This window comes from Apodemus sylvaticus, chromosome 7, assembly GCF_947179515.1.
Source record: "Apodemus sylvaticus chromosome 7, mApoSyl1.1, whole genome shotgun sequence".
NCBI classification, from domain to species: domain Eukaryota; kingdom Metazoa; phylum Chordata; class Mammalia; order Rodentia; family Muridae; genus Apodemus; species Apodemus sylvaticus.
In genome coordinates this window covers 94,090,359-94,102,540 of record NC_067478.1, presented here as the reverse complement: position 1 = coordinate 94,102,540, position 12,182 = coordinate 94,090,359, and the positions used below count along the sequence as shown (strand labels likewise).

The 12,182-nt window shown below is 38.7% G+C and overlaps 1 protein-coding gene across 1 annotated transcript; it reads left to right on the top strand.

Annotated features, from left to right (window-relative positions):
- The first annotated feature begins 1,289 nt into the window (after nucleotides 1-1,289).
- LOC127690087 (olfactory receptor 145-like) lies at nucleotides 1,290-2,234 on the top strand. Its single transcript, XM_052189641.1, has one exon. The coding sequence runs from the start codon at nucleotides 1,290-1,292 to the stop codon at nucleotides 2,232-2,234; it is 945 nt and encodes a 314-aa protein (XP_052045601.1).
- The last annotated feature ends 9,948 nt before the right edge of the window (nucleotides 2,235-12,182 follow it).

The window sequence follows — 12,182 nt, the reverse complement described above, 5'->3', positions numbered from 1 at the left end:
TCAGGACTCAACAGGTTCACTGATCAAAATGAACCCACAGTTATCTCCATAGTATATATTAATCCTGTGTAAATTCAAGAAAATCACAGGTATTGAAAGAAGATATGGTCATAAAGTTCCATCTCTAGCAGAGAAACTCTTAACAATTGATGGTTACCAGGAGAAATACAGTTGATTTCAAAAACATTTGGATGGCCCTGAGAGGGTACTATACTTATATACATAGTGGCAGTGTTCTGTGGACTCAGTGGGTTAAAAAACGATAAAAAAGAAAAGATGAAGAGATAATGAAAGGAAGATGAGGGAGGGATTGTAGGAGAGATAATTGGATAAATGAATCAAAACGTATATATTTATAAAATTCAAACAAGAAAAATCAAACAAAATTTTATAAAGTCTAATACGGCAATGTCATTAGTATAGAACTAATCTATAACATCCATAGCAACAAAATCTGTCTCTGGGGGAAAATAACTAGGAAACAAAAGCCTTCCAACTTTTAATCAGGTCCCTAAGTTTACAAACTCATAAAACTCTCTTGGGTCCCAATCAGCAGGCTCTTGAGATATCAGTAGATGTTATTTACCAAACTATGGACTAGAAAAGATGTTCTTGGAAAAGCCACCACAAAAAATGATACCATACAATAATGGCTTTTCTTACTCTGGAGGAATGAGAGTTCTGACTTCACCAGTCCAAAATTAATTTTCCTTATCACCAGAAAGATAAATGTAGTAACAACATTGAAACGTTTTTGTTTCTTTTCTTTTTCCTTTCTTTTCTTTTGTTTTCTTTTCTTTTCTGTGCTAGACACTGTTACAGTTTTCCAATGATGTGAGTACTTTCCAGTATAAAATTAAAGAATAAAGGGTAGTAAATTCACTTTTGAGTTCCCCATGTACAAATGTAAGTATTGAAAACACACTTGCTTGTTTATTTTTTTCTTTCCCTGTAAACTACATCTGAGTGAGTCTTTCAGTCTTCAGTGTATCTTGTCCCTTCTTTGGAGATTAATAACTGGGAGGTAAGTGTCAAGGTAGAAGCAGATCAGAGACGGACGCTGCAGAAGGGAGAATGATCATTGGTGCCCTGAATAATATTCCCAAAGAAACGGCCTGACATATATTTGTTTTGTTATATACATTAAGCCTCTCAGATATTGAAAACCAGTACTGAGAAGGATGGGATTACTTTTATCCTTCCATGCTGGTTCTTAGTTTCAAAGACACTGGTTGAAGCAAGCTAGGAATTTATTCTAATGTTAATGTTGTTACTATTCTCATGTAGACATGACCTTTGGAAGAATGGCCTTCAGAAATGACTCTTCTGTGAAGGAGTTTATCCTGCTGGGCTTGACACAGCAGCCAGAGCTCCAGTTGCCTCTCTTCTTCCTCTTCTTGGGAATCTATGTGGTCTCCATGGTGGGGAATCTGGGCTTGATTGTTCTGATTGTGTTGAATACTCACCTGCACACACCCATGTACTACTTTCTCTTTAATCTTTCCTTTATTGATTTCTGCTACTCCACGGTCATAACCCCCAGAATGCTGGTTGGTTTTGTGAAGCAGAACATCATCTCTCATGCTGAGTGTATGACTCAACTCTTTTTCTTCTGCTTCTTTGTTATTGATGAATGCTACATTTTGACAGCAATGGCCTATGGCAGATATGCTGCCATCTGTAAGCCCCTGCTTTACCAGGTTACCATGTCCCATCAAGTCTGCCACTTGATGATGGTGGGAGTGTATGTGATGGGGCTTGTGGGTGCCACAGCCCATACATGTAGCATGCTAAGCCTGACCTTCTGTGATGGCAACATCATCAATCACTACATGTGCGATATACCCCCTCTCCAGAAGCTCTCCTGCACAAGCACCTCCATGAATGAACTGGTGGTTTTTGTTGTTGTGGGTGTCAATGTAATAATACCCAGTCTGACTGTTTTTATTTCTTACACTTTGATTATTTCCAACATACTCGGCATCCGTTCTGCAGAGGGTAGGTCAAAAGCCTTCAGTACCTGTGGCTCCCATGTAATAGCTGTTTCTCTTTTCTATGGAGCTTCAGCCTTCATGTATCTTAAGCCTTCTAGTGCATCTGTGGATGATGATAAAGTTTCTACCATATTTTATACCATTTTGGGCCCAATGTTGAACCCTTTTATCTACAGTTTAAGGAATAAGGATGTACACATTGCACTGAGAAGAACCTTGAAGAAAAGCATGTTTGCCTAAGATAAAATAAAAATCTATATTTGCTATATGAGAAAAATATTATGGTATGTCACATTTACAGTTATGGAGAGGACTGAAGAAAAAAACTTGACAGAGCATTTGTTTATAAACATAAAGCCCTGGATTTGAACCACAGTTTTGAAAATCTTCAATGCAAAACCAAGTAAAATAACCCCAAATCTGGTAAGAACATTATCGAATCAAAATTATTAAATATTGTATTAAAATTCAATATTATGAAGAAAATTTTACCAAAGCTCCAGTAGTGACTTCAGTAAGCCCTTTGATTCACAAGGCTAGACTTAGAGGCATTTCACTAGTCTATCACTTATGTCCCACTTGGGGTAAATTATAAATTTGTCAATGTCTCCCTAAGAAAAGTCACACAAGAGATGTTGTTTCATTGTAATTTGTAATTGGCCATTCAAGGTTTATGTAATTAATTATACATGTCCCAATTCTTTACAAAAAGAAAAAATGAAAGTAATAAACAACATTCTTAGTAAATATTGACAGAAATCATTAGAATGTTATTAGAGTTTCCCTGAAAATATTTAGGTTTCAATGTTTAATTTTGTTTTATAGCTCTAGCATATCAATAATTTCTCAACATATTGATCATAACAAATTCTGTAAGGGAGGTCTAGATCTAATAATCTTTAAACTATTCTAATCCCTGTCATTTCAAATATACTTATGCCCTTTATTTCTTTCACTTTTATTCTGGTGATAATTTTTAAATGATTTTCAATCCTAACAGTGATGAGTTTAATTTGTACCTATCACTACTTATATGCATTGGGAATGTCAGTACTTTTGACAGCAAAATAGTAAGTATTGATATTTTGCTCTGTAGGAGTTTTAGGACTGAGAATTGAAGTGTAACTTCTCAATGGCAGCAGTTACTAATGACCATCTTGACATCATCTTATTATTATTATTTTAATCAAACATATGCCAATTACAATAATGTCAACTACAAAGTAAAAAACAAAGAAATATTCAGAAGTATAGACTGTGAAGGATGATGGTTATTCTGCAATTTTCTAAAATCTTATGTTACCCGTTTTCAGTACTGAAAATTTAACAAACACATTTTTGTAGTTATCTACCAGTACAATAGCACTGTAGTCTTAGAAATTGCAAGAATATAAGTAGAAAACACTCAATGCTATTATACTCAGAAACGATAAAATCATGATATTTTTAAAAATGTGCCTTTTTTTTATATCTTTGCTGTGTGTGTGTGTGTGTGTGTGTGTGTGTGTGTGTGTATGGTGTTTATTCATATTTAGGATTTCTTTAATGCTACAATTCTTTCATGGAGCTAAATCATAAGTACAACTCTAGCATCTTTGATTAGAGTACATCTAGAAATCTTATGTTGCAATGTCACTGAGATACTGATTTCAGTAGTCTTAGAGGCAAATAATCTGATTTATTTATTCAATAACCCTCTGGGAATATTCGTAGGTTTCATTTTGAAAGGGTCATTTGTTTCTCCAAAAGATGAACAGTGGAGGGGAAACGGCCTTTTCAGTCTTGTCTTTTCTTTATAGTCTCAGATTAGTTTGGTAAAAAGGAGTTGATTAGTCTGCTGTGAACAACAGGCTAGGTCATTCAGCATATAGGGAAACTATATTAGGTTTTTTCCATTATGGACCTGAGTGTGGGAAGACAAGGACCTTCCTTGTCTTTATTGCAAAGAATTTGACTAAGCAAGTACTAGTTATTGTTAAAAGTATCTTGTCTTTTTCTCAAATAAATTATATTACCACCATTTATTAGCACTCAATATTTTCCTTTTTATGATTTTTTATTATGTCATAAAGTTTCTATATATAATGAAGGAGTTTATTAAAAAGCAAATATAAATTGAAAGTCTTTCTTATTTTAGACATAAAGATATCTAGATTTTGGTCCAACATTAAAAATTAGCATTAAAAGTGATACTTGTGATCTCAGAAGGGTACAGACTAGTAAGATGTTAAAGAAAGTAATGTTTGTGTCTTGTGTATTTGTATGGAAAGAATGATACACAATGTCTTGGAAGAATGTAACTGTACTGAGAATAACTGTCTCATGTTTTTGTGCTGTCTCATGTGTTTTGTTTTATGTTAGGAGGGTTACTTTCTGAGGAGGTTTCGGGTAACTTGATTGAATACAGTGTTGCCTGCAGTACATCTAGGCATAAGGACAATTTTAGCAGAATTTTAGAGTCTACAGTGATCTTGAGGAGAAAGAGGAATGTTTTTGGGAAATAGATGAATGGTATGGGAGAAGGCTAAGTCAAAGAGTATGCATATGCGTGTGATGAATAAATAATATGGGGATGAACTGAGGTATTGCAAGAGAAAACAATGAATGTAGACAAGCACCATAAGTCTTGGTGATTGCAAACAAACAACAGAAAGCCCTTTCTTTTTTCTTCTTTATTCTAAAGCTCAATCTATGTTCATTTATAACTAATCTAGGTTCCATGGACAATTTGTAGTTCAATTCATAAAACAACAATTCTTAAAGAAAATGTTTTCATGTTCAGTGGACAGAATGATGCATTTTTCTTCCTGTCTAATAATAAACATAGAAGAAAGTGGGTCAATGCTTGATCAATGTCAACTGAAATAGCAGTAGGTGTTAGTTGGGAGTCTCTTGATCCCATCTCTTCTTGTCTTTATTTAGTTATGTCAAATGGAAACACCAATGGGTCTACATTTGAGCCTGCATTCTGCAAGCTTTGACTCTGTCTTCTCAGTCTGTTTTTGGACAGCTAATAATAAATAGTTGTGGTACACATTAAATAAATACTGCAGTGCACAGTAAATGAATGATACACATTTAAAACACTATATACTGTTATATTACAGGTAAATAAACATGCTCCTTTTTCATATAACTTCTCTTGCTCAACATTTCCTTGATACTCAATAGGCTTTCACTGCCTATTTATATCTTGCTTTGCCTTAAGAAAGATTTTATTGTGCATCCCTGGGTGGGGGATGAAATTATGATCCTCTTGACTTTGCCTCTTTTGTACTGAGATTGTATGCCTGCACCACTACTCCATGCTTTACAACTTCTGTGTTGATGATGTCCTGCTGGAAGTTCCAACATAGCTGCAGTTACTAGTATCTGTGTAAGCACATTATTATAGCTATTGGTGTTAGAGTTACTGCAATTGATTTGGGGAGAATTTATGTTAATGCCATTCAACATCCATATCTATTCATTTAAGATTCATATATATTGGTAAAGCTGTAACTTTAAATTTGACTATAGTATAGAATGCAAATATAATTTGTCACACATATGAATCTGCATATGAAGAAAAAATATTAAAAACTAGTTAAGGAAATATACTGTTTTGTAGTATTGGGATTGAATGTAGTGTATTCTAATGCTACACAAGTACCAGTACACATGAGTTCATTTTCAACAGATTTTATTGAAGAAGTAGTACTGTCCTTATTTATTTATTTATTTATTTATTTATTTATTTATTTATTTATTTATTTATTTACTCATTTAATGCAAAGCAACAATACCCAAGAAATCAAGGTCACCAGAAGTCATACAAAACAGGCCATTATGTCTGAGACTCAAGCACAAGCACGTCTATATATTTAAAGGCTCATTTCTGATGACATGATAAATTGTTGAACTATCTGTAAAATACAAGTCTTGCTCTTTTTCAAGACCTAAGACCTAGGCTTGCTTAGTTTTTGGAACACAAGTCATGTGGGAAATTCCTGTCAAGGTGTGCCAGCTTTTGTTCTTACTTCTTATACTAGTATATGCAGGATTCTCTGCAGGGGATGAGAGTTTTAAAAAGTAGATTCTAGAAGATTAAACTAAAGTCATCTTAACAATTTTTTAAATTCCTTTAATTCATGAAGATATATCTTAGAAGAGTTCTATGACTAAGGAATCCAGCCTTACATCTCAGTACTTCAGGTTGCAATGTTCACAATAGGTTGTGTTACATCTTATAGCACATGGTATTCCAACCTATTCAAAGAAGCCTGCAGTACCACAGTATCACAAGCAGAAAGAAATTTATTTTTCTCTTAGTTTTCATGGCACAAAAATCAACAAAATATCTCAAACATGTATTATCAACATGAACAAGGGTGAACATGTGAGTCTTCTGGTGAAGCTTTTGTCTACTTCCACTCATGACTTGTCATCATCTCCTTCAAGGGCTGGCATTTCTTCCATTACAAGAGCACTGCATCATCTACAATGGGATCATCATCACCAAAACCTAGACCAAGCTTGCTCATCCTGTAGATCCTGGAAGCAGGTATCCGGGGAATCTTTTAGGCCGAAGCCAGAAGGCAGGAGTGCTGCAAGATAACCTGATCCTTTGCAGATGCCATGCTTGTCAGCCTCGTGCTGTGCTTATCTCCAGGTGTTTCTTTGCTGCCATGTAGCCCACCCTGGAGTTGCCTCTGAGGGCCCGAGCTTTCTTGATTCTTTCCATGTTCGCAGGCCACTCATATGTGCTGTGATGATACAGCATGGCGATGTCACCAATCGGTTTGACACTTCACCTTTTCAACCATTCCCCCCAAGGAATCTTTCATAATTTGGTTGAGGTTTTCAAACATTGTCCTTCTCTCTTCCTGTCCCATTTTCTCCTCTTCATCTCTGTAAGTTCCAGTCTCTTTTGTAACTGACACTTAGGCCTGCCCTCAAAATTCTTCAGCTGTTGCACACAATACTCAACAATGCTTTCAGTCCTATAGATCAGTTCTCAGCCGTGCTTTCAGAGATGTGCCATAATGGCCAAGTTAGTGACCTCCTCCCTGGTCTCAGCTCTGACAGAACAATAGTGCTTCTGGTTTTCCTTTGTTCTGAGAGAAACCATTCCACCCCAAAGAGATGTGTCATGTCACAACAGCTCTAAAAGCTGCTTCTGACTGTTAGAGTCTTTATGAATTCTAAGCTTTATATATTTTTTGAGAACTGCTTATAGAAGTTTTTTGTAGTTTTCTTTATTCTCTGTCAATTCAGTTAATACTTCTAAGAATTTCTTCACCAAATTCTTTCTGATCACTTTCAAAGTTTTGCTTTGTTGGAATATCCCACAGGAAATATTTAGAAGAAATCTTTAGAATCCAGCATGCTTCTAATAACTTCCATTTGTTAAGAATTTGAGCAATCCACAGGGCAATGCCATGAGCATGATCTCTCTTCCCCCTACACAGACAAACAGATGGACAAATAGACAGACAGACAGACAGACAGACACACACACACACACACACACACACACACTCACACACACTGCTGTAGGAAGTATTTTTTCCCAGTATGAAAAATGACTGTTTCACTCTGCTGTTACCTACCATGAAGAGTAACGGCCTTTTAAAGAGGAAATGGCTAAATTTCATTATGTTTCACATTTCTGAACTTCTATAATTTCATATTTTAATATTCAATAAAATAAAAATCAGTATTACTGAGGTTCTTCATATAGTTGACCACATCATATAAAATTACTGATTTTCTGGTATTCATGAGAAGAAACATTTATGAATAGATTCCTGAAATAAAAGTGTCCCAACCTGCAGGACAGTCAACAGGGTTCCCGGACCACCTAGGGAAAGGTGAGAGACAAGAGACATGAGACATGGACAGCAAGACAGTATTCTGATCAAGATGTGAAATTTTATTTTTTGCACAAGGCATTTTAAAGGAAAGGGTAGAGGTGTAGGGAAGGGTCAAGGGGGAACAATCTCATGGGACTGGCATCATTTCTTAGAAACAGTTTATCAGAGTTTCTGGGAAAGCCTAGTTATTGCTGCTGGAATTTTGGCATAATAAAGGGGATCATGAGGGGGTAAAATGGAAAGGAGTTGCTATAGTAACCTATCCACAGATGAGCTTTGGGAGGAGGGGGCTTTGAGTAAGAATGGCTTCTGGCATCGAGATCTACGTGAGAATGACTCCTGGTATTGAGATCTCCTGGCATCAAGATCTAGGTGGGGATGGCTCCTGGTATGGAGAGCTCTTGGCATTGAGATATAAGTGAGGATGGCTCCTGGCATCTCTCCATTCTCTGTATAGTAGAGAGCAGAGGTCAGACAGTCATTGATGGAAAGCAAATAAGGCTCCAAGATAATGGGGTAGTGCCTGTCTTAGGAATTGACTTGGTTGTCCATCACCTCGTTTCCATATGGATGTCTCTGCCAGCCTCCAGAGACTCCTGTCTTAGGTGGGAGTGGCCCTGGGAAGTTGCCCATCCTACGCTAACTGCCCAGCAAATTTATCGTTTATTGGTGCCTCAAGCTTGTGGGCTCCTTCTCGAGTCCCGGCTGGAATGGCTGTGACAAGAATGTTCTCTCTGCCAGGGCACTCGAGTGTGCTGTTTGGGCTGTTCTGCCCTGGGGGTTTGGGTACCCATCTTTCAATCCTCCATAGCCAGATGATGGTAATGTACCTGAATGGGCTTGGCTTCCAAGTCACCCACCTGCCTTTTAATTAGGGCAGTGAGGCATTTAAAAGCCCAAGGTCCAAAAGAACATAACAATAATAGTCCTACAAAGGATCCTAGGATATGGGGGTAAAAGTGTAGAGGTGGAAATGGAGAGGTGGAAAACCAATTTTCATATCAACTTCCTTTCTGTTCTCTTTTTCTCTTATGTTTTTCTAGTCCTTGTCTGACTATTTTCATGCTATCTTTTATAACTCCTTTCTTACTAGCATAAAAACAGCACTCTTCTTTTAAAGCTGCACAAAGTCCACCCTGTTGCAGGAGATCAAGTCCCCACCTATTTTGGAGGACAACCTCAGCTAGGGAGTCAATGGAGTCAGAGAGATCAATTATCCCCTACTGAAGGTGTTGAACATCTTGATCGATGGTGGCACTTAGCTCTGTGTACCTAGAGTTAGAAAGAACAAGGGAAGAAATACCTGTCTCTACCCTCACAGCTCCGAGGCCAAGTAGGGCAGAGTTAGTAACAGCAGAGATAGGTTCTCTGCGAGGGTGGTTCAAAGAGGTGGAGTCTCCAGTGGATGAGGATTGAGCCCACAGGTGAAAAAATTCTTCAAAGTGATAATAAACTAAATGAGGAACTATCTCAATAAGGATGCAAAACTCAGGGCTCTCTCCATTCTTTCAATTTTGAAAAACTGAGGCAGAGAGGCAAGGTGTAAGGCCATCAAGGCACACCCACTAGGTTCCCTCTAGGGGGAGAATAAAATAATTGCCAGGAGGAGGAAATTAGGTTTCATTTCACAAGTGATTATAAACTGAGGGGACATTTGTTCCACTAGAGATCACACAAAGTCCGAGGACAGATATTTGGGTTAATGAAAGACCTGGCCAAGCGTGGATCATCAGCACGGGGGGGGGGGGATCACTAAGAACGGCAATTCCTTTATATAAGGGTGGTTGGGAACAGTAGTACAGCCAACAGTCTTCAACAAGTTCAGGAGAAGTTTCATTTAAGGCAAGAAAAGTTTGATTAACTAAAGAGAAGACAATATTTTTAGTGGTGGCTGCACAGGTAGAATAGTGGCTGATGGCCTAGCTGGTGGCCAGAGGGGAAATACAGAAGGTGGGGAGTTGCCTTTAAGAGAAGGAGCATGGAGGTGTCTGCTTCGGTATCTGAACAGCCTGGGCCACAGCACTCGGTCTCCAGGAAGTGCAAGAGACCTGGTGTGCACCTGGAAGCAGACTGGGAGTGCACAGCTTGATCCAGCAGCATGTAGCTTAGGTTCCAGTCCTGAGGCCTCTGGCAGGAGCCTTCAGATCTCTGCTTTGGGATCCAGAACAACTTGGGCTGCAAAGCCACATCTCCAGGTCCTGCAAAAGGCAAGAGGGGCATCCGGGAGGATGGCTGGGAGGAGTCAGTGTGCTCTGGTGAGTCCACCAGGCCCCTGCTGGAGCCTTCAGGTGTTTGCTTTAGGATCTGAACAGCCTGGGCCACAGTACTTGGTCTCCAGGAAGTGCAAGAGACCTGGTGTGCACCCAGGAAAGCACAGCTTGCTCTAGCACAGAGCTTAGGTTCCAGTCCTGAGGCTCTGGCAGGAGCCTTCAGATCTCCGCTTCCGGATCCAGAACAGCCTGGGCTGTAACACCACTTCTCCAGGTCCTGCAAGAGGCAAGAGGGGCATCCAGGAGGCCGGCTGGGAGGAGTCAGTGTGCTCTGGTGAGTCCAGCAGGCCCCTGCGGGAGCCTTCAGGTGTCTGCTTCGGGATCTGAACAGCCTGGGGCACAGCACCCTGTCTCCAGGCAGTGCAGGAGGTCAGCTGTGCACCAGAGGCCACCTGGGAAGAGGCAGCTTGCACTGGTGAGTCCACCATTGACAAGACCAACTAACACCAGTGAGAACTAGATGGCAAAAGGCAAAAGCAGGAACTTCACTAACAGAAATCAAGGCAATATGGCAGCATCTGAACCCAATTCTCCTTTAACAGAATGTCCTGGGTACCCCATCACGCCAGTAAAACAAGATTTGGATTTAAAATCACTGGTCATGATGCTGGTACAGGAACACATGAAGGACATACTTAAGAGATTCAGGAGAAAATGGATCAAAAGTTAAAAGCCCTTACAAGGGAAACACAAAAATCATTGAAAGAAATTCAGGAGAATACAAAAGCCAAAAAGGAGGAGACAGAAAAATCACTTAAAGAAATACAAGAGAACTTTGGTCAACAGGCTGAGGTCATGAAAGAGGAAACACAAAAATCTCTTAAAGAATTACAGGAAAACACAAACAAGCATGTGAAGGAGCTAAGCAAAACCATCCAGGATCTAAAATCAGAAGTAGAAACAATTAAGAAAACTCAAAGGGAGACAACTTTGGAGATAGAAACCTTGGGAAGAAATCAGGGGACATAGATGCAAATATCAACAACAGAATACAAGAGACAGAAGAAAGAATCTCAGATGCTGAAGATACCATAGAAACCATGGACTCAACAGTTAAAGAAAATGCAAAATACAATAAGCTTGTAACCCAAAATATCCAGGAAATCCAGGACACAATGAGAAGACCAAACCTAAGGATTATAGGCATAGATGAGAGTGAAGATTTACAACTTAAAGGGCCAGCAAATATCTTCAATAAAATTATGGAAGAAACTCCCCTAACCTAAAGAGAGAGATGCCCATGAATATACAAGAAGCATACAGAACTCCAAACAGACTGGACCTGAACAGAAATACCTCCGGTCACATAATAATCAAAACCCCAAATGTACTAAACAAAGAAAGAATATTAAAGGCAGTAAGAGAAAAAGGCCAAGTAACATATAAAGGAAGACCTATCAGAATCACAGCAAACTTTTCACCTGAGACTATGAAAGCTAGAAGATCCTGGGCAGATCTCATGCAGACTCTAAGAGAACACAAATACCAGCCAAAACGACTATACCCAGCAAAACTCTCAATCACCATAGATGGAGAAACTAAGATATTCCATGACAAAACAAAGTTTACCCAATATCTATCCACAAACCCAGCCCTACACAGGATAATAGGAGGAAAACACCAATACAAGAAGGGAAACTTCACCCTGGAAAAAGCAAGATAGTAACCTTCTCTCTTCAAACCCAAAAGAAGTTAACCAATCAAATTTAAAAAAATAATATAAAAAAATGACAGGAAGTAACAATCACTATTCCTATTCTCTTAACATCAATGGACTCAATGCCCCAATAAAAAGACATAGACTAACCGACTGGATACGTAAACAGGACCCTACAATTTGCTGCATACAGGAAACACACCTCAGGGTCAAAGACAAGCACTACCTTAGAGTAAAAGGCTGGAAGACAATTTTTTTTTGAAATTTTTTTTTATTCGGTATATTTTTTATTTACATTTCAAATGATTTCCCCTTTCCTAGCCCCCCCACTCCCCAAAAGTCCCATAAGCCCCCTTCTCTCCCCCTGTCCTCCCACCCACCCCTTCCCACTTCCCCATTCTGGTTT

Bases quoted from the DNA above. Each gene is read 5' to 3' on its own strand.
- LOC127690087 (XM_052189641.1), top strand. From the start codon at position 1,290: ATGACCTTTGGAAGAATGGCCTTCAGAAATGACTCTTCTGTGAAGGAG.